The sequence below is a fragment of the Scomber scombrus genome, chromosome 10 (genome assembly GCF_963691925.1).
Source record: "Scomber scombrus chromosome 10, fScoSco1.1, whole genome shotgun sequence".
In the NCBI taxonomy this organism is placed as follows: Eukaryota; Metazoa; Chordata; class Actinopteri; order Scombriformes; family Scombridae; genus Scomber; species Scomber scombrus.
The window spans coordinates 31273305-31296796 of record NC_084979.1 but is presented as its reverse complement, the minus strand read 5'-3'; the positions used below and the strand labels follow the sequence as shown (position 1 = coordinate 31296796).

The window sequence follows — 23492 nt, the reverse complement described above, 5'->3', positions numbered from 1 at the left end:
AGGTCATGTTTCTCTCATGTTCTATATTATCATTTAGGAGAAACTGTTAGACGTGAGTTCCCCTTTCTAGAACATTTTGTAAAAAAAAAAAAAAAAGAGTATATTTTTAAAGGTATGATGTCCAAGCTTTTCTATGTTATTTTGTTAATAAACAGGGCTGAGTACCATCTAAGTACCCTTAAAGCAGCCATGTCCAAACTATTCCATAAAGGGCCTTAATGTGCCTGCAGGATTTAGTTCCAACCAATCAGGAGCAACATCAACTGTCTGAGGACTGAGATCAGCTGATTAAATGAGTCATGCCTAAAATCTACAGCCACATTACGGCCCTTTATGGAAGAGTTTGGACACCTCTGCCTTAAAGTAATACTAATGCCAACTGAGTACTTTCAATACCCATCATCTGAATACAAACATTAAATTACATAAAATGACATAAAGTAAATATATGCATACTGTAGCTTCATTTAAAGGAGTAAACAGGAGTCAGTACTTCATACTTTATAGTTATTTTATATTTTAAAAGAAAGAAAGAAGAGGATATAGCGGCAAAGAGGAAGGATAAAGATAGAAAGCAAAGAGTGGAGTTAAGTCAATGAAGAACAGAGGAAAAAAAGGATGTAGATGGAAGGAAGTGAGAGGAGAAGAGGAAAGAGAAGAAAGGAATGAGAAGGATTATTTTGAGTCCGGAGTTCAAATCAACACTGAAACCTGTTTTTCTTGCTGTGATCATTCCTCCTTTTAATCGTCAGTATGAACAGGAGGAATGATTACAATGCGGAAAACCTCTGTTCATACGGACACCTGACTGCTGGTTTATTAGAAACACTGGGAACGTTTCCTTTAACCCTTTGTAGGCCTGCTCAGCCGTTTGGTAGAGGTCACTTTATGTCATGATATCTGCTCAAAAATATAAATCTATTGAACCCATTTAACTTTTAGGTCAATCTTTAGCACTTGCATGAGGTATGTAATGCACAGACACACCATCAGATTGTGTTATGGTTGCTATAGATACAAGTTGTTCTATGGTTGCTATAGATACAGGTTGTGCTTTAGTGTATAAACGAAGAATAACACAAATCACTGCTGACATCAGAGATCCTGCTGGAGACATTTTTGAAGTTGAGTTTCATTTTTTTCATCTTGTACACGAACAGAATGAGTCTGTAACATGTTTTTAATAAAAGTTTAGAATCAATGAAGTGTGAATGAGGTCTGTAGAGGTCTGTAAAACATCACATGTAGGCTCAATGAGGGAAAATAATCCATGTTTTATGTTGTCATGGCAACAAAGAGGAAGGAAAAGCAAATAAATGTTGTTTTTTTTTAAATAGCACTCTCATGGTGTGACCTACAAAGGGTTAATGAAGGATGGAGGACATAGAGGAAAAAAAGAAAAATAACACAAAAAAATAAAATATTAATACACATAGATGAAAGTGTGTTTGTGTGCAGAAAAGTTTAAAAAAAAATCTCCCAAACATTTTTTTTCAGAAACATTTTCCTCTTTTTATTCCAAGAAAAAAAGGTATTTTCATCCCAAACAAGAAAATAAAATAAAACAAACTTATATTATTAATAATAACAACAATAATCAATCATTAAGAGGATAAGTATGACAATTCTCTATTTTTTTTCTCTCCTTTTTTTTTATTATTTTTTTTTATTTGTCGCTTTTTCTCTATGATATTGGTCGTGGTCAATTAAACATGCAGCTAAATAAGTCCGATGATGATGATGATGTCGATGATGGAGGTTGGGGGGGGGGGTATGTGGGGGTATATGTGTATGTGGGGGGGGGAGAGGAGGAAGAAGTGGAGGAGAAAAGGGAGAAAAAAGATGGAGGCGGTTACAAACTGTGAAGTCACTGCTGGATGATGACGAGGCGTATTTATTTCCCAGCTAATGATAGAAAAAGTGAAGTGCGTCCGCAGACACAAAATGGCTGCCGGTGCGGAGCTGTTGCTATCGGCAGCTGAGCTAACAATAATGGGGCTTTGTTAGCGGTGTTAGAAACCCGGAAACCACAGGAAACTAGCTTTAAAAAAAACAAAACATAGTAAGACTTCAGGTGATAGCTCGCTCGCTAAAGAACACGCTAACGTTGCCTGCAGGAGTCCGATTTTCGTTTCTGATTAGCGTTCCTCGCAAAAAATGGCCGGTGGGAGCGGTAGCACGTAATGTTAAGAGAAACTAGCTTTGAAGTACATGTGAAAGCTTTCTCTTTCTCTCTAACAGAATGCTCATGATATTATCCTCATAACATGGGGACATTATTATTTCCCCACCTGCATTCTGCGAACACCTGCCCTACTCTGCCTCTGATTGGCTAGTACCTGTTACCCCAGTTGGTTAGCCTGGTTAGCTTCAGGCATGAGGACTGAGATGGTTTAGAGTTATTAGGTTGAGAATATCAGAGTCAGAGCCAATCAGAAAATGTGCAGAATACGGGTGGATCTTTGCAGAAAGCGGGTGGGATCTTTACAGAATACAGGTGCGGGGGGGGGGTCTTTACAGAATACGGGTGGATATTTGCAGAATACGAGTGGGATCTTTGCAGAATACAGGTGCAGGGGGGGGGGGGTCTTTACAGAATACGGGTGGATATTTGCAGAATACGGGTGGGTTCAGGTGAAAACTTGCCTCATAGTCATAAAATGGGGTCTTATTTTTTTCACCCTACCTGCATTCTGCGTAGATCTGTCTGTTAGGTTACAGGCCAATCAGAGGTAGAATGGGGGTGGGTTTTTTGCAGAATGCAGGTGTGATGAAAAAAAACAAAACGCGGTCGGGGGGAGGGGGACATCTTTGCTAGTTAGCCTGTTAGCTAACTAGCTACAAAACATAGTAAGACTTCAGGTGATAGCTTGCTATCGTCTCCTACCTAATCTTTCTTGTTCCAATCCAATTAGCATTCCTCATTGAAAACAATGGCCCCAATAGCCACCGAGCTAGCTCACCAAATGTTTTAAAACCCAAATAAGACTTCAGGTGATGGCTAACTTAAGAGCTAATGCTAATGCTAATCTCAGGCTACGTTAAAACAAATCCTCAGTGGTCTCGAGGTAAATTTATTTATTTTACGTGTATATATTAAACTTTATTCCCTCATGAATTCCAAGTAAATTTCACTAATCGGAATGCTAATTTTCGTCAGCTCACCAAGAAGAAATAAAATAAAAATTTAACTCAGTTGTTACTTGAAGCCCACGATTAAATATTTACTGTCACTATTTTACGTTCCCTTTGTTTTCTCTTACTTTGACTCTGGGCCAAAGTAATCTGATAGCAGATTAGCAGCTAGTTAGCGAATATCGTTCCTATTAACTATTAATTAAAGCGTTGACTTTATATGTCTATTCTGTTACCAAGCTAATCTGACGTCTACCACAGTGGTTTAAAAAGTTTGGTTTAAAAGTGGCTCTGACCTTCTTTTTTTTTAACTGTGTAACAATTGCTCTTGTTTTTGTCGTGTTTGCTAGCTAGCTAACAAGTTAAGTAAAGCATGTTTTGAAGCGATATTTACTAACTTCTTCTGACTTCCACTAGATTGAGACAGCTAGTCGTGTGCTACAGCTAGCCACTGTGTTTGTAGTTATAATGCAAGCCTGATTATTAATAATAATAATTATAATAATAATAATCATAATTAGCCAGCGAGCTAACCGCGTAACGCTAGGTGTTTCTCTGTAGTGGTTTATCTCGTCCCGACTGCTGTCCCCTGTCAGCTCGAGCCCTTTTTGTCGCACTTAACGATAAGTAAGGCGTAGCTTTACTGCACAGGTGCAAATCCACAAAAATTATAGAAAGATAAGTCTTGCTGGCGCCTCTGTTGTGTTTTAAACAACTGTGAGACATTAGCTTCTGAAACTGCTGATTCAGAGTCTCCGTGACGACACAATACATCGTGAATCTCCACGCCATTTTATTTGTTAACGGGGAAGAAAAAACACAAATCCACCCAATCCAATGGTACGCTATCATATTAGCAACTTCAAGAATTCAGTCTCTTCAAATTAAAAACTCATGACAAACCATTTAAAAATCAAAGATGGTGCAGATGGTTCTTCCTCGCTCACTGGCTGGCGACTCGTGTTTTAAAAAAAGAAGGGGTATCGTTGTTTTTTTTGCACATGTGCAGTAGAGGTGCCGTCGTCGTTAGCTAGGACTGAAGGTCTCATGTGTCAGTGTAGCGTGGTGAAAAAGCTGCCAAATACGATGTTTAAAAAAAAGAAAAAGAGTATAAACTGATCCCGAATCAGCGTTAAGACCAAGCTCCATCTGAGTGGTAACCAGGACATGAAAGAAGGTGGAGGTGGAGGGGGGGGCACTGCTGGCTGGAAGAGGGTGGGGTGGGGGGGGGGTTGTTATGGAGGTGAAGAAAAGGAGAAGAAGGAGGGAAGAGGAGACGACAGAATGAGCGGAGACGGATGAGCGGATGAGTTGAAACGTGAAACAGTCTGGAGAAAAAGAAACGAGTGTGCATCTCTTTGTTTTGTGTTTTTTTTTTTTCCCTGGTCGATCTCCTTCTAGAAGTGGGGGGGGGGCAGGTTGGGGGTGGGGTGAGAGGGGGGTCAAAGGTCATTGTTGTGCGTGTGTGTGTATGTGTGTGTGTGCGTGTATGTTTATGTGTGTGTGTGTGTGTGTGTCGGCCGGCTATCAGCTGCTGTCGGGCGACGGCTCTCGCTCTCGATGCATGGCGGTGCTCTGGTGTTTCATGCTGTCCATGTACTCCTGCTGGGAGACGGCCAGTACCGACGCCAAGATCTCATCGTCCTCCCAGTCTGTCAGACCTGAGACACACACACACACACACACACACACACAAAGAAAACAAGTTATAGACACACATATATCTTCATCACAACTAACAACTCTTTAAATCAACTGGACAGAGGAGAGAAATATTAAGACTATATTAAGATATATTCATGCTTTTTGTTACTTGTCTCACTTATGAGGAATAAGGAAATACTCCTTAACTAATAATAACAAATATGCAATGTAATGAATAACTTGGAGGAAACTGCACCTTAAAACCTGATGACTGAGTTTCTGTTTTACACACATGAAGAGTTTCATTTATGAGCAGGGCTGCAAACAGCTGTTATTATCATTATCAGTTAATCAGACGGTTACTTTATCTGTTAAATGGTTAAAAAAATAATGATAATGAGTTTGTATGTTTTTCTGACTGCCCAAAACCAAAAGATAAATCTATTAACTGTCATTTATTATAATGAAAAACTGTAAATTGTCATGTTTGAGAAGCTGGAAACATCAAATATTTGACATTTATGCTTAAAAAAATGACTGAAAGCACTAATCTTCTGTTAATAATGATCAACTTATCGTACAATAACATAATTATCAGCATCATCATGTCATTATATGGACTATTATCATTATATCAGTTGTATAAAATGATAATAATATTGTTTATCGTGTTTATTTCTGAGACAATATATCGTCCAATAAAAAGCAGTTATGACCGGACGAGCTGTTACATAAATAAACTAATTCAGCTAAATCTGAGAGTTGTTTGTTCAGATTTTCTGCTGAATAACAAATAAATAAAATAAAAACTGAAAGCTCCTTTGAATAAGGGAAATAATCATTTATAATCACAATTTCAGCAGTTCCCATATTACTATTAGGGATGTGAAGGGGAAGCATAACATTGCCATGGATTCAGTGTGTCCGCTGTGTACAGTGTTCATATTTAAACAAACAGTCTCCATTAATAATCCTGTGAATCAGCTGTTAGCAGCTCCTGTTCTGATGATTCTTCAGCAACCTCTGCACTTTAAGAGCATCCTTCTCTTTGTTTTTGGTGATTTAAGCAGATCTATGAAGGTTTTCTTTATGATGCACACACCAGACACAATGATATGATGATAATGGGAAATCACGCTGTAACTAAGACTACGTGTATCTAGTGTGTGTGTCTTCAGATGTGAGTGACACAGTTACCAGGAAGCAGAAAAAAAAAGGAAGGAAGAGACTTCGGTTCAAAGAATTTGTGTCGCAACTCGGCCTCCTTTGAGTCACGCAGCGCCTCTTACACAGTTTGGACACACTTTCTAATTGAATTCGGGTGAATGTGGAGGTGTGTTTAAAACGGTCGACTGTGTGACCTAAAAGGATGTCGAGTTGTGTCATAAATTCTGTGAAAGACATAAATTCTTCTACTCAGGTTTTTTTACGTGTAAACTGGAAATGTTCCTAAAATCAGGTGTCAGCTGTACGTCAACACACACACGGTAAAAACAAACCTGTTACTGAAAACAGAGATAAAGGAGGCAAAGATCAGCATGTGTAGGTGCTTTAATGGTCGCTATGAACAGGAGGAATGATTACAGAGAGGAAAACAGGTTGGATGTTTACTTGATCTCCTGACTGTTGATTTAACCCTTTCCTTTAATAAGCGCAGGAAAGAAAGAGAGAACGACATGTTGGGAAAGAACAACAGATATAAAGATGAAAAGAAAGGAAAAATGTCCAGTTTCACTAAGCTCAGAGACAAATTATCCCTTTAATTATTGGATCTTTTATCTCACTCTGCTCTTATTTATTAGCATTAAAGAGCAAATGTGCAAAACATTAAAGTAGCATTTGGTTTCTGAGTTTGTTTATTATATGAAAAGCCCATTTTGTATTAGTTTAGTTTGAGATGTAAGGCGTACAGGTACTACATAGTAAATAAAGATTGTTTTCTATCTCTATTCATTTCCATTCATGTGTTATTAATGCATTCACTGACTTAAACGTCTCCCCGTAGTTCTCTCTCCTCTCACAGTCACAGACCGACTACTTTCAATGTTGATTATCAAAGTGCTTCTCTCTCTCTTTTTCTCTCTCTCTCCTCTTTATTTCTCCTTCTCTCTTTCTTTCCTCAGGTTTCTTCCCGTTAAAAAGGGAGTTTTTCTTTGCTTCTGTTGCCAAGTGCTGCTCATGTGGGAATGTTGGCTCACTTTAAATTCAATTAAAGATCAGCTGTAGACCTGCTCTGTGTGTAAAGTGACTTGAGATGACTCTTGTTGTGATTTGACGCTATATAAATAAAGATGGATTGACTTGTTTCTGTTTATTTGATCTTATTTTAAAGCCATAAAACATGATTTTTTTCCCACTACTTTACCTGTATTCACTGTTTAGTTTATAGCTGCAGTACGGACACACGTTCTGTCCTGCTCATCATAAAATTTAACTTTAAACAATAATTAGCTTAATATTGAGACCCCTCTTCCACCACTCAGCATGTTCAGTTATCACTGTTGTGTCAATTTTGAACTTCCCCTCTAGGGGGATCAATAAAGTTTCCTCACTTACAATTATGATTTGGACACTTTTGGACTCCAGGTATTAATCAGCGGCTCAATGCAATATATTATTACATGTTATTTAAGACTCTCAGTTAAATCATTGCATATTTAAACTGTTTATATCTCAAGAATTTATATAATAAAAGTTTAAAGCAGCAGCTGAAGATGTCATTCTTTAAGACATGCATGCAGAAATCAATAAATAAACCTGTTTATATTATCTATCATCTAGTTGCAATGTGCATGTTTAGAAGAACCGACTATCGAATTCTTTTAAATTGAGTTATTTTCTTGTTATTCTTACTGTGGTTTTATTGTTGGACGTAGTGCGTTGTTTACTGCATGTACTGTGAGATAAATAACTACTAACAACTAACAGGAATCCAAATAAACAATAAGAGCTACAAGAAAAGCTGCAGGAGTGATGAGAAGCGATAATGTAAATGAGTTCTGAGTAAAGACTCGCGATTAAGTCCAGAGAAATCCTATTCTTAATGAGGCGTAAACAGACAAACAGATGAGAGACGTCTTGGTCAGGGTTAAAACTGTCCTGTTCTCTGATAAAATAACTCCAGTTGTTCACAGACCAGTCGAAAAAACATCTGATAAAAAAAGAGTCTCAGCTGTTAGATAGAGAAAAACACTGAGGCTGTTTTCGCAGGGTGACACCAGCCTGTGCTTCACCTCAGATAACTCTACACACACACACACACACACAGTAACACACACAGAGTAACACACACGCCCTGCTCTGCTCTGCTGCTTCCTGTTGACTCAGGTTGAGTTTTGACTGTAAACAACAGAAAGTGACTGTCAGCTGACGGCAGCAGGGAGAGTACATCACCTTCTATTAATGTCACCATTCATCCATTTCTATATTTACCTCGATGATATCTCATTAAATACATCTGTGCACCGGAGTCTCTGCCTTTATAATATGTCTGAGTTTAACATCTATTATAGATTTGAATAATACTTCTATTCTGTGTAGTGTTATTATTTTAAAGGGAACATATTCAGCTTTTAGTGAATAGTTAAACTCCCTATCACATTACCTGGACCTCAATTAACTGCTGCTATGGACACATACTGTATTATTAAGTTATTTTAGAAGCTTGTTTTTCAATGACAATAAACAAACCTTGAACCTTGATGTTAAACATGATCAGTTTTAAAACTTGAGGTGAATTTATGTAGAAATGCTGCCTGTAAGACGAAGTCGAGGATTCATCTGCTCCGATGCTTCATTCCTATTTATTTCATCACATGTCCATCAACATGCTTCCATTCTGTAAACTTGGTTGCTAAGGTGGTTGCTAAGGGCTGTGTTCCGTGGTTGCTAATGGCTGTGTTCCGTGGTTGCTAAGGGCTGTGTTCCGTGGTTGCTAAGGCGGTTGCTAAGGTGTCTCCACTCTCATCTCATCTCAGATGTGATTCAGCTCCAACATGTACGGATGTGATTTGAGAAGTTGAACATTTGGAGTAAAGAAGGAGAAAAAGAAGTGAAATCCTGCTACTATAGTTAGTTAACGTAGTTTGCGATGTCGGCTCGTCACTTAAATGGCCTTGGTTGCTAAGGAGGTTCCTACGGTGTTTACCATGCGTTGTTCAAGTTGTCCAGTCTCGTATTTTGGTTTTCGGCTTTTATAGGATCTATTTGAGAAGTTGACGTTTCGTTCGTTTTATGGTTTTGGTTTTGAGTAAGCCGACCAATCAGAGCAGAGTGGGCTCACCAGGAGGAGGAAGGGGGTGGTCTTAAAGATAGAGGAGCTAAAACGGCCTGTTTGAGACAGAGGCTGAACTGAGCGGCTGCATAAAGGACCAGTAGAAGATAAATAAGGAGTTTTTATTCCAGTACAGACTCAGAATATTAATATAGAAGCTGGAAATATGTAAAAGAATATGAGTTATTATATATAATATGAGTTATTATATATAATATGAGTTATTTAAACTACATGAAGCTGATAATAATAAGGATTTTTCATGCAGGACTTTTACTTGTAACAGAGTATTTTTACATTGTTGTTTTGGTTCTTTTACTAAAATAAAGACCCTAAAAGCTGCTGATATAGTCCAACTACTACTAACTGTTGCACTTTTTCTCTGGAAATCATGTAAAGATATTCCAGTAGAGACACAGAATATTAATACAAAGCAGGAGATGTACAGAATATGTCTTGTTTAAAGTATTAAAAGCATCATTATGCATGATTATTATTGGACCCAGCTTCCTGCAATTGGGGACTTTCACCAAGCCCGCTGTCAGGGCCTTAAATATCATTCATGACCCAACACATCCTGGCCACCACCACTTCCAACTGCTTCCCTCTGGCAGGCGATACAGGACAATTCAGTCACACACTACAAGACTGAAAAACAGCTTCTTCCCCCCAAGCTGTTAAACTAATGAACACGGCCTGATCCCCTCATCCCACACACACACACACACACACACACACACACACACACACACACACACACACACACACACACACACACACACACACACACACACACACACACACACTGTTTGTTGCCTTCTGTTACAATGAGAATTGCTACTGTTTGCACCTTTTTATATTGCATATTGCACTTTGCTGCTCTTATAGATTGTTAATGTTGTATTTATGTCTTAAGTTGTTTTTAATTGTCTTTAATGTTGTTATGGCTCAGGGAGTGCTATCTAAATTTCATTATATTGTTGTCTGACCCTCAATATAATGATAATAAAGCTACTAAACTAAACTAAACTAATTGAATCGCCTGGGGAAATACACAAGCTACCCAGCAGTACATAAACCTGCAGTACTACATCAGAATGAATTGATGATATCATATTAATCTCATTAAACTGAGCTCTATTACCCTCTGACATGTAGCAGAGTAGAAGTATATAGCAACATAACATGGAAGTACTTTAGTAAATGTACTTAGTTACTCTCCACCCCTGACAGTCGCCTTAATGGTAGTAACCATGGCAACACTAATAGCAGTAATAGCAGCAGTAATGAGCGGTATTAGCAGTAATAGTCGTGGGTGAGGGCGGCGGCCGCTCTTGCAAACGTGCACGGTGTTATCTGCCATCTGAGGTGGTGATGCTGTTGCCGCCTCTTGGCGTAACCACGGCAACACAGAAACCACAGCTTTTCATCAGAGAGGAACAAACAAATAAGTTCAGCCTCACAGATCTGGCACAAAAAAAAAAAAACACACACACACACACCAGCCCCCAAAAACACGTCGGATTGTTGTTGACATCTTAATCGTGTCATACATGATTTTTTTTTTTTTTTTTTAAGCCAATCAGAACTCAGAATACAGTAATATAGAGATGTTACCGGAAGGAAACACGACACCTCCTCGAGTGTGTTTGTCTTACCGAACGCTGTGGGCGACATCTCCTGCATGATGGCTCTGTACTCCAAATGATGACGAGACTGATTACTGGGACCTACACACGCGCGCGCACACAGACACACGCGCACACAGACACACGCACGCACACAGGTAGAGTTTGTGTCATTCTGTCTTCTCATTGGCTCATCATATCACATTTATTTGTGATGGATGGTAGACTGTAAGACATTTTTTAAAGATATAAACACTATTATCTATTAAATTTGGGCTCAATAATCTTGAATATTGGACTCTGGCTGATGTGTTGTGTCCAGAATAGTTTATTTTGTAAACTGTATGATATGGTTTAATAATTGATGGATTACAAATACAAATATAAAATCCAAGGTTCAACATGTTACAGTATAAACTCTGTGTGTGTGTTCTGTGGTTTTTTATTTTTTAGAAGCGGTATGATCGCACTAAGAGTCTCTGGAGCGCCGCACGCAGACGCAAAGATGGAGCGGAAATGTTTAAATCTGAGTAAAACGTGGTGGTAGAATTATAGAAGATTAAAAAAATCATTAAAATCACAGCTGGTGGTGTTTGTAGGAGGGAAACCAGTGAGGGATCCCATCCTGGTCACCTGCACAACAGGTGAGGGTCATGTGACCGACGGATGCAGACAGTGTACTACTTTTAAATAGTCTCCCTATCTTATCTACTTATTATTTGATTATACATATATTAGATTAATTATTTACTTTATTTACACAAAAGAAACAGTGCAGAACTAAACTCAGTAAAGCTTTTAAACAACCTGCTGTGCTTCGTTTTATTCTTTCACTTCTAAAATTGTGATTTGAACGATTCAAAACATTATAAATATAAACGCTTTGATCATTAGATAAACATGCTTGTTTGCTCTGGTCTGTTGACAGCTTGGTGGCCAGCGTCGGTCATGTGACCCTCACCCTGCAGGTCGTACTGTCCTTTACGCTCTCTGTGAGCGGGACTCTGCAACCTTTACTGATGTCATACTCCACTTTCTCTCCTCTCATTTCCTGTCATACCTCTGCTGTCACACCTCTGGTAAAAGTTTAAAAATAAAGCCAGGTGTGTGTGTGTGTGTTCCTGTTGTTCTATCTTTGTGAGGACCAAATTGATTAGTATATATATATTTAAGTGAGGACATTTTAACTATCACACTTTAGAGGACAGTTTGAGGATTCAGACTTTGTTGCCTGGTTCAGTTAAAGTTAAAATATGAGCGAGAGTCCTCACAAGTACAGATATGCAGGTGTGTGTGTGTTCTTGTTGGTCTATCATTGTGAGGACCAATTTGAGCTGTATATTTTTTATTTTTTTATTTATCTTTTTTTAAGTGAGGACATCTTAAACTCCACACATGCATCTGAGAGGGCAGATTGAGGGTCCAGACTAGGCTTCATGGTTCAGTTAAAGTTTAAATAAGAGTGAAGGTCCTCATAAGTACAGATATGCAGGTGTGTGTGTGCCTGCGTTACCTGGTGCGCAGGGGGAGGGGGGTTTGCTCAGGATGAGGGCGGCTCCGGCAGGGGAGGGGGGCTTGTTGTTGGTCGCAGGGGCGGCTGTGAGGTCTGAGTGGGAGGGGTCTGAGTCGCGTTGCCGCGGCGACCGGGCGCTCCAGTCGTCCAGTCCGCTGGAGGCCGCTGCCGTCGCCGAGCTGCAGGTGGCGCTCGCCTTACGGGGCTGGAAACACACACATACAAACACACACACACACACACACACACACACACACACACACACACACACACACACACACACAATGTTAATGTCACACTATAAAAACATGTTTCAGGTTCTGATTAAAAAGTTGTCGACATGTGACTCTTATTTGCTGACTCTAACAGTCAGGACTCTCAGTGCTGCTGTGTGGATTCAAATCATCAAAAATAACTTTAACTAATGACGCAGATGTTTAAACACAGACAGACTCATCACTCTGTCGGTGTTTTTGAGAAACCAAAAGACAAAAAATACAAAACAACACAGGACTGGTGCTTTGTTTTTCCATGACTAACCACCTTTAGCCGGTCTGTGATGTGTATTTATCTGCATGTTGTCCCCCAGTCTCTCTCTCAGCTGTCACACAGTAGAGGTTAACTACAACTCCCATGGTGCATTTCATTGAGAAATGGTCCATCACAGAGTTTAAGATTTGGTCATGTGTGCTTACGTCGTTCAGAAGATAAAACTGACTGTATAATCTGCAGCTCGAATCAATTTACTTTTAATTTATGGGTCATTTTTGAGTAAATTCAGTAACCATGGCGACACGTTTTGAGTTCTTTACACTGTATTTGTGCCCATGGATGCTGCAGCTCAGTCTATCAGCTGATTTCTCCCAGTGGTCACTCGTGGTATTGCAGCTGCAGCCCAAACAGCATTGTCTCCATAGACCACCATTATAAAAGAGACGTCTGTAAAACTGCTGACAGGATCAATTATGACTCTTTATGTTCTGAACTTTTGACCCCCCCTCCCCGTACCTGTTTGCCCTGCTTCTCCTGGTCCTGGAGCCACTGCAGGTACGACTCTCGGGCCACCTGCTCCTCGATGGCCTCGTTGGTGGCCTCCCAGTCTGTCGCTCTCTTCTTGTCCTCCAACATCTGCTGCTCGATCCACGACTCCTCCGACGTCTTGATGGCCGACTTCATCAGAGTCTGCTCTGCGTACTGGAGGGGGGGGGGGGGGGGATGTATTGGTTTAACTGGTCTGTATGCGTGTGTGTATATATGTGTGTGTGTGTGTATCTGTGTGTGTATATATGTGTGTGTGAGTGTATATGTGTGTGCGTGTGTATATGTGTTAGTATGTGTATCTTTGTGTTAGTGTGTGTGTAAGTATATATATGTGTGTATCTGTGTGTGTGTATCTATATATCTGTGTGTATATGTGTTAGTGTGTATGTGTGTGTGTGTGTGTTTGTATCTGTGTGTATCTGTGTGTGTGTGTGTGTGTGTGTATCTACATATCTGTCTACAAATGTGTATATGTGTTAGTGTGTGTGTGTGTGTGTGTGTGTGTGTGTGTGTGTGTGTGTGTGTGTGTGTGTGTGTGTGTGTACCCCGGGTTTGAAGGCTGGCAGTCCCAGTCCGACCCCGATCGTGGCCTTGTTGGGGTTCACCACGGAGTTGTAGTGAATGTTGCGGTGGTAGCTCACTCTGATTGGCTCGTCGTTGTTCTGGTGGATGCCATGGAACGTGTTGATTGGTTCTGTGAGGAGGAGGAGGAGGGTCAGTGATTGGCTGATGACCCAGCTTGGAGGCGGGATCTTACTGGACAGACAGACTCACCTGTGCTATACTGGTACACCTCCACCGGTCTGTTGTACATCTCAGCCATGGCTTGCATCTCGATGTGGTTACCGTGGCAATTGTTTTTCCTCTTCCTGTTGATGTATGTGGTGAAGTCCTCTGTCACGTAGTTGGAGAAATAGTCTGCGTTTTTCATCTGGATGGAAAAATAACAACTGTCAGACCTGTGACACGTCAGATCAGTAGGAGGGAGTGATGATGGAGGTGTGAGTGACTCACCAGGTAGTCCATACAGTGTTTTCTGACCACTTCATGCATGTCCTGATCTCCGTACACCTGATCAGCTGAGGGAGAGAGAGAGAGAGAGACGTTAGTCCAGATGTGTGAAAAGGTTGGTGTGTCACAATCATTTCCGACTTATCGTACAATAACGTAATGATATCAGTCATGTTTGAGAAGCTGGAAACAATCAAATCATCATTTTTGCTTGAACAGCAGAAGAAAGTCTTCACACTGTAGCTCCCAATGCAGGTAGGATTTTAATGATACCTGCATTGGGAGCTACAGTGAAGTCAATAGTTCCCAATGAGGCCTCCTGCTATTACCCTTACTATTACTGCTGATGATGCTGAGGACACTTCTTAACCCTTACAGTTTGTAAGGGTTAATAAAAAGTCAGTGTCTGTTGAAGCACAGATGTGTTTAGAAAGCATCAATAGTGGATCTGACTGATCAATAAATGTGTTTAAACCTTGATTCATGTGTCAGAGAGCAGAGAGAGTGTATTTTTTAGCTTTTACACCACTAAACATCTCCTATCACACAATATCATGTCCTATTTCACCTCAGACATGAAAATATAACATAGCAATAATGATGGAAATGTCTCTTTTTGGTAGTTTTGAGTCTCTTTAGTCACTCCATCTCATAGTTACCATGGTAACTAGATGGCAGCTGTCACTCAAACTAACTGTAGGTTGATTTTAGTCATGTTTTCATCTCTTTTTGTATTTTCTAGGTTTCTTTAGTCAGTTTGTGTCTCTTTAAGTCATTTTTATATATGTTTTTGTATTTTTTTAGGTTTATTTGGTCAATTTAAGTCTCTTTTCAATCATTTTTATGTCTGTTTTTGGTAGTTTTTAGGGTTTTTTGTCTCTTTTAATCATGTTTTCATCTCTTTTTGGTGGTTAAATGTTATTTTATATGTAAAGGTAAAATGAGCAGAACTTTATGGAGCTGTGGGGTTTATTGTATAACCATTAGAGCCATCAGTCTTCACTGCTACATCATAAAAAGAAATCCTCATAACTACTATCTTATTAAAACTATGAACTATTCATTTCACTACAACACATGTAGATGTTCTGTGTGTCTGTTGAGGGTTTGTGGGGAAGGACATTGGGATTTTTGCTGGGGTTTCCTTCCCTTTGATGCAGACGCTGTGATGTAAGGTAAAGTTGATGTATTCCTCGGTACTGTCTGCAAACACTGAATGAAAACAGTCTGTAATGTTTCATGCTGCACTTCTGTGGTTTTGGTATTTTTTAAAGCAAAAATACCAAAACTTTAACACAGCTCCTCACGTCTGATCATTTGCTGTTTTTCATTTCATCACACGAGTGTTTTTGTGCTTTTGACATCTGGTGACATCATCGTAGACTCTCAGGAAAATGTGACGAGCGTCTTTAAACGACTCTCTGAAGTTTTGATCGACCAAATTATTAATTTAGAAAATAGATTAATAACTAAAATGAAGGTTGCAGCTCTGCAGGGCATTACAAGTTGAGCCTTTTTTTCTTTCTTGACTCTCTTACATGATTGGTCGGTTGAATCGCGCGCACAAACCCAGAAAAGAAGGTCACCACACACACACACACGGACTCACACACTTCCTCTTTGAAGCGGAGGTAGCAGTATGTAAATGAGTGTCACTTGGTCTGATTTCCAGCAAGTCACATGGTCTGTAACCACGGCGATTCTCAGAACCCCCCCCTGAGGCCCCCCCCCAACGCACAGCAACTTCCTTTTTCTCATCAGCGGCGTGTGCCCGAGCGCGCGCGTGCATGTGTGTGTGTGAACTCAGATGTGTCAGTTTGTTGAGACGTGGTTGATGGTGGAGGCAAAGGTGGCAACTACACACATGCACACACACACTCTCTCTCACACACACACACACACACACACTCACACACACACACATAGCCAATGTATCGAAACACACTCATAACAAAACTAACACTCTCAGACTCGACGTGGCGGCAACAGGTGTGTGTGTTTTAGACACGCAGAAGAAATCTCCCAACACATCACTAAAAGAGAGTGTGTGTGTGAGTCACGTGTCGATGTGGTTACCACTCTGACATGAATGACCTTTGCAGACATGTTTAAAACAAAAGCTAAAGATCACACATGTATAAGATCTGTAACACGAGATGATCAGTTATCAATCACCAATAATCACCTGGTCTGATAATCAATAATCAAAGTTTCATTCAGTTGTTTTTCCACCAGAAGTGTCAAACGAAGGGACAGTCCCTCTGGAGGAGACGGGTGTCATGTCTCTCATCTGTATTCCTCTCATTGTGAAACAACATGACATTATTCATGTGTTTCTTTCTTCTATAAAAACTCCTGATCAATAACATGATTGATCATCTTTCCTCTCAGTTATTCAACTTTCAGTCAAATCAAGAACAGCTGCGTGGGTTTCATATTTTAACTGTAAGACTCTGTGAAGTGAAAAACCCATCAGATTCTACCACAGAGGAATATAAAGTGGGTGAAACAGCTCCCAATGCAGGTAGGATTTAACTCCTACCTGCATTGGGAGCTACACTGTGCCTTTCTTCTGCTGTTCAAGCAAAAATGTCAAATATCGGATGATTCCAGCTTCTCATATGTGACAATTTACAGTTCTTATTATAATAAATGATGACATACAACTGATCATTATTAGTTTTTACCATTTAACAGACAAAGACTTCATCTAATTGTAGAAATAACCATCTGATGATCTGATATTGAGAATAACAGCTGTTTGCAGCCCTGCTCATGAATGAAACTCTTCATGTGTGGAAAACAGAAACTCAGTCATCAGGTTTTAAGTTGCAGTTTCCTCACTCTCTATTTACATATATATATATATATTTCTTCACAGGATGGACGGTGTGACGCCGAAACCCTGAAATGCGGCTTTTTTTTTTTGGTGAAATGAAAACAGGTGAGTGAGTCAGAAACACAGAGAGGGAATCTCCCTGCAGAACACCCACTGACTCATAGACACTAACTGTTTTCCAACATGTGGTCGTTTCCTCCAGATCACTTCAGCCTCCTTTATATCAGTCAGTGACTCATATAGTGTCCCATGTGGTTTAGTCAAATTTAAAGGTGTTAAACTGTGAAAATAAACGTATGAATAAGTTGCACACAGCATCAAATTTCTGCTATTAATCCATATTGAGAGAATATATGAGAGGATTATATCCACCATATAGACAGATGAACACATATCATTACTAATCAATACATATTAATATATTAACATGGAGGCAGTGTGGTCTGTATTACTAATTTGTTTTAAGCACATATAACAGATCGGAATTGTATCACAGCTACAACTAATAAATACTGTCACTATTAAATCATCTGTTGATTCTTTTCTTGATTAACTGATTAGTTTTCAGTTGATAAAATGTCAAAAAATGGTGAAAAATGTCGATCGTTGTTTCCTGAAGGCCAACATGACGTCTTTAAACTTCTCTTCTTCTCCAGAACTCAACGATACTCAGTTTACTGTCACAGAGGACTTAAGAGAATGACTCAAAATGATTCATCGATTATCTAATCTGATTAATTAATGGACTAATATTTGCGTTTCTTTAGATTACAGATCTGAAAACATGTGTGCAGCTCTCTGTAGGGTCAGCTTCATGTTGATTCAGGATGATGATGATGATGATGATGATGATGATGGTGGTGGTGTTACAGGTCAGGTGGGACTAAGCTGCGGCCAGTGTTCCTGTAAGCGTCTCTAAAGTTAAGACCCAGCTATAAAAAAGTGTCGTTCTGTATTCAGAGAAAACCCAGCGAGCAGAGGCGTGTAACTGCTGAGAAACACAACATAGATAGGCCTCCGAAGAATTAATAATAAACCACACACACGTACACACACACAGGCACACACACACACACAAAGGGAAACCACAGCGAGCGCTCCGATTGGCCGGCCCATCTGTTTTTCTAAGAAAAGAGGCGGGCCTTGCGAGAAGGAAGCTGTGTCCATCCTGTTTGTGGTTTATTGATGCCGATAAAGGTTTTATCTGAACCTCGCAGACGTGTGCTCCACCCTGTCCACCACCACCACCAGCCCGCCACCAGCAAAGCATTCTGGGTACTGTTGTTCACCAAGAATAAACCCGCATGGAGGTGCTTTTCTGTCTGTAATGATTCCTCCTGTTCATACTGACCATCAGAAGATCCTTCATCATGTTTACTGTGGAAGTGATGGAGGACTAAACACAGTCCTCCTTCTGAGGAAACATGGATTTAAAAGTACTACTACTACTACTACAAAAAGTACTACTACTACTGCTATTATTACTACTACTACTACTACTGTTACAACTACCACTATTCTATTATACTACTACTTCTTCTACCACTACTGCTGTAACAACAACTACTACTATTACTTCTATTACTACTACTACTACTCCATAAAGTACTACTACTACTACTACTACTACTCCATAAAGTACTACTACTACTACTACTACTACTCCAAAAAGTACTACTACTACTACTATTATTACTACTACTACTACTACTGTTACAACTACCACTATTCTATTATACTACTACTTCTTCTACCACTACTGCTGTAACAACAACTACTACTATTACTTCTATTACTACTACTACTACTCCATAAAGTACTACTACTACTACTACTTCTACTCCATAAAGTACTACTACTACTACTACTACTACTCCATAAAGTACTACCACTACTACTACTCCATAAAGTACTACTACTACTACTACTCCATAAAGTACTACTACTACTACTACTCCATAAAGTACTACTACTACTACTACTCCATAAAGTACTACCACTACTACTACTCCATAAAGTACTACTACTACTACTACTACATAAAGTACTACTACTAGTACTCCATAAAGTACTACTACTAGTACTCCATAAAGTACTACCACTACTACTACTACATAAAGTACTACTACTCCATAGAGTACTACTACTACTGATCATCTACTTTTAAATGACTGTGTGGACACACTGTGGGTTTAGTCCTCCATCACTTCCATTGAAAGCTGGGAACACTGGGAACACTGGGAACACTGGGAACACTGGGAACACTGGGAACTTGTCCTTTAAAATAAACTTCTCAGTAATCACTCAGATGTTACATGGAAGTGTGAGAGAAGTGTTTTATCCATGAACCACGGCACATTTACACTGATTCTAAAAAGTTTATAAGTCTAAATTAATGTGAACTTTTCTCTATGAATAAACAATGAAATAACAAAAAACGTGACTCCAGCTTCAGCTTCCTGCAGCACATTCCAGCGTCTCACCGTCTCTCTTGTATAGTTTATAGTTTTAAAACATTTCCTGACAGACAAAACACACACACACACACACACACAATAATCTGATCTCACATCTCCTATTAAAGAATGTATTAAAGTGTGTTGAAGGAGCTGCAGCAGTGAGGTCTCCACCCTTCTGCAGAAGTCTATCAGCTCTGAGGCTCCACCCGTCAACCACGTGTATGAAGGAGCGCTTGGTTTATAGCAGGTGGGTGAATACCAAACCTGCTTTCTCTCTAACGGCCAGCAGGGGGCGAATCCACTGGCTCCAAACAGTCTGACTGTATAGAAGTCAGCAAACAGTTCTCAGCATGGTGTTCATTTAGTTAATTATGGTCTAATTTAGAGTAAAATAGACGATGAAACAGGGTATGTTTTAGGGTGTTGCTTCCTTGTGATTGACAGTTGCTACCATGGCAACAACATTAATAATGTAATATAAACAAGATTCAACAGAGTTTAGACGTCACTGTTGTTATTTCAGCGTGTTTTCAGCTCATTAACGTTAATTATAACATTATGGTCGCCTAAAAAAGTTTTATTCAGTGTTCGGTTTGACTAAAAAACACCTTGACCCTAGCTCCACCCTCCTCATCCAAATATGGTCACTTCTGGTTCCAAAAATCAAAAGATGGTGACGGTCAAATTGCTTCAAAAAAGCAGTTTCAGGTCTTCTTTAATGCAGCATGATGTTCATTTAGTTAATTATGGTCTAATTTAGGAGTAAAATAGACGATAAAGAAGAGTATGTTTTAGGGTGTGGCTCTGTTGTGATTGCTGCTACCATGGCAACAATGCTGGTAAAGTAATGTAACCATGGCATAACCGCGGACTTATTTCACAGTGTGTTTTCATTTCATTAAAGTTAATTTTAACATTTTCGTTGCGTAAAAAAATTCCTATTCAGTGTTTGGTTGGACTAAAAAAATGTTGGTCAAAATACGGTCACTTCTGGCTCCAAAAATTAAACATGGCGACGGTCAATTTGCTCAACTCAAGGCTTCAAAATGCCATCTCAGTGACTACGTCCATGTGTTTTAGAGTCTATGCTTCTCACCGCTCTGCAGGATCAGGACCGAACTCATAACTGAGGGATTGTCGGTGCTGCTGCAGAGCTGCTGAAGCAGGAAGGAAGAGGAGACTGTAAAAAAAAAAACACAAAACCAACCAATGGGAGCGTGCGTCAGGTAAGCGTGTCAGGTGCGACAGGATGTGTGCAGCGGCAGCTTTACGTCCTTTCTTCTAGACATTTATCTTCCTGTTCTGTGAGCTGCAGGAAACAACTTCCTGTCATCGTGCTGCAGCGCTAACACACACACATACACACAAGCTAACACACACATGCTAACACACACACACACACACACACACACAAGCTAACACACACACAAGCACACACTCACAAGCTAACACACACACACACACACACAAACACACATGTGCTAACACACACTAACGCTAACACAGATGCTAACACACACATACACACACATACACATGCTAACACACACATACACAGACAAACTAACACACACGCTAACACACACACACACACACACACGCTAACACACACACACACAAGCAAACGAACACACGTCCATCAGTTAAAAAATGGTTTCTAGTTTCCAAGTTATTCGGCTCCACTGCACATGCTCAGTAGTGTTTCTCTACTCGGCCCACAGACTTTACATTGTGATGACATCACAGGTTGTTAAAATCTCTCGAGGAAAGTTGAACAAATATAAAACCTCCATGGATCAACAGTTCAGAACATAAAGAGTCATAATTCATCCTGTCAGCAGTTTAACAGACGTCTCTTTTATAATGGAGGTCTATGGAGACAATGCTGTTTGGGCTGCAGCTGCAATACCGCGAGTGACCACCGATGGCTGAGAGGCAGCAACCTATCAGCTCTTATAATACATCCATGGTCTCAGCTCAGTACATCACCTGCTTCAGCATCCAATCAGCTGGTCAGCAAACTATCATCTGATCACAGCTCAAATATATTCACTTTACTGTCACAGAGGACGAAGGAAACCACAAAATAGTCACATTTAAAGAGCTGGAATCAGAAAATGTGGACACGTTTTCTTAAAAAAAAAGATTCATAATGTTTGATCGATTATCAAAACGGCTGCCGATTAATTTAACAGTTGGCAACCAATCGATTTAATCAACTACTCTTTGCTTAATCTTTAATTTTCTCCAAAATGATGGAATATTCCATCTAAAGCTTTTACACAAAAGCTGAAAACATATTTATTTAATCTGGCTTTAATTTAGTGTTGTTTTAACCCTTTTTTTTAATACTAATTGTCTAATTTTATTTCTATGTATTTATTTTCTTTTGTTTTATTGCATTTTTTAATTTATAAACACTTTGAGCTACATCCCTTATATGAAAGGAGCTCTATAAATAAAGTGTATTCATTATTATTATATATTAAAAGTCTAATATTGTGATATGAAATAAGATTAAACTATGACAGCAGGTCTGATCATTACTGATGATGTTTCATTTATAAACCTTTAAAGTCTCAGTGAGTCTAACATGAACTCAGACTTTAAAATCAGAGTTCAGACAGTTTTTTGGGTTTATCAGCGTTATCTCGTCTGCGTGACCGTCGTCAGTGTCTGAACACGCTCAGTGTTCATGTTTCAGATAAAACTCAGAACAAAACTGTCAAACTATCAAACAACCAGTGCAGACAGGCAGACACACACACACACACAGACACACACACACACACACTAACACTCACAGACACACACACACACACACTAACACACACACACACACACACAGACACAGACACACACTCACAGTCACACACACACACAGACACACACACACACACACACACACACACACACACACACACACTCACACTCACACTCACAGACACACAGACACAGACACTAACACACACACACTAACACACACAGACACACACTCACAGACACACACACACAGACACACGCACAGCTGCTGTGTCAAACAGAGACACAGGTCAGAGCGTGTGTGTCTGTGTGTGTGTGTGTGTGTGTGTGTGTGTGTGTGTGTGTGTGTGTGTGTGTCTGTGTGTGTGTGTGTTAGTGTGAAATGTCCCAACAGTATTTCAGCTCCATCCACACACACGTACGCAGCGTCGACCTTAAATGGAAAATCCACCCTTAAGCCAGATCTGACTAATAACTGTACTAAATTGCAGTCAGCTGGTGAGGTCACACACACACACAGACACACAGACACACACACACACTCGCACACACAGACAGATGGAGAAACAGCGGAGATGCCTCTTTACACACACTGTACTGTTTACACAAACTGTCTGGACACAAACTGACAAGACGGCCAACGTGAGCGTCAAAGTTACAGTAGAACAAGTGAGAGGTCAGTTTAACAGAGGTCTCACACACACACACACACACACACACACACACACACACACACACACACACACACACACACACACACACACACACACTGAGCGACTCATCAGCAGCTGACTGATATTAAAGTTGAACATAAATCAAATATTACAAAATCATTATAACTTAAAATAAAAGATGGCGCTGACGTGTTGCCATGACGATGACTGTGACGTTTGAACTTCCTGTTTACACCTTAAAAAGGTGAGGCGGTCCAGACAGGAAGTGTTAAAACAGTGACACGTTTTGCTCTTCAGACTACGTTAAAGTCTCAGCTTTAATTAACTCCAGCAGGTTTACATCAGTATTAAGAGAAATGTAATAAAGCCTTCTACTAGATTGTATATTTATTTATACTCATCTGCTAATGTTAGTAATCTTCTGTCTACTTTGGTAATATAGATTTATCTTTCTGTCATCTGCCAATAAAGAAATATTTGAATTTGAGAGACTTATGTGTGAGATTTAACTT

At 39.7% G+C, this 23492-nt stretch overlaps 1 protein-coding gene across 3 annotated transcripts in view; it reads right to left on the bottom strand.

Moving 5' to 3' along the window:
• Positions 1 to 1500: 1500 nt before the first annotated feature.
• The window catches only part of otud5a (OTU deubiquitinase 5a), a 39851-nt gene continuing 17859 nt past the window's right edge, over positions 1501 to 23492 (bottom strand). For 2 of the 3 annotated variants that reach the window (XM_062427521.1, XM_062427522.1), the window contains exons 3-9: positions 14249 to 14313; positions 14009 to 14165; positions 13780 to 13928; positions 13202 to 13387; positions 12194 to 12398; positions 10711 to 10782; positions 1501 to 4796 (exon numbers count right to left, since the gene is read on the bottom strand). In XM_062427521.1, coding sequence (XP_062283505.1) covers positions 4663 to 4796; positions 10711 to 10782; positions 12194 to 12398; positions 13202 to 13387; positions 13780 to 13928; positions 14009 to 14165; positions 14249 to 14313 — 968 coding nt within the window. In that variant the 3' untranslated portion in view covers positions 1501 to 4662. The remainder of the gene's footprint in view (positions 4797 to 10710; positions 10783 to 12193; positions 12399 to 13201; positions 13388 to 13779; positions 13929 to 14008; positions 14166 to 14248; positions 14314 to 23492) is intronic. The other variant, XM_062427523.1, reaches the window with a different exon arrangement.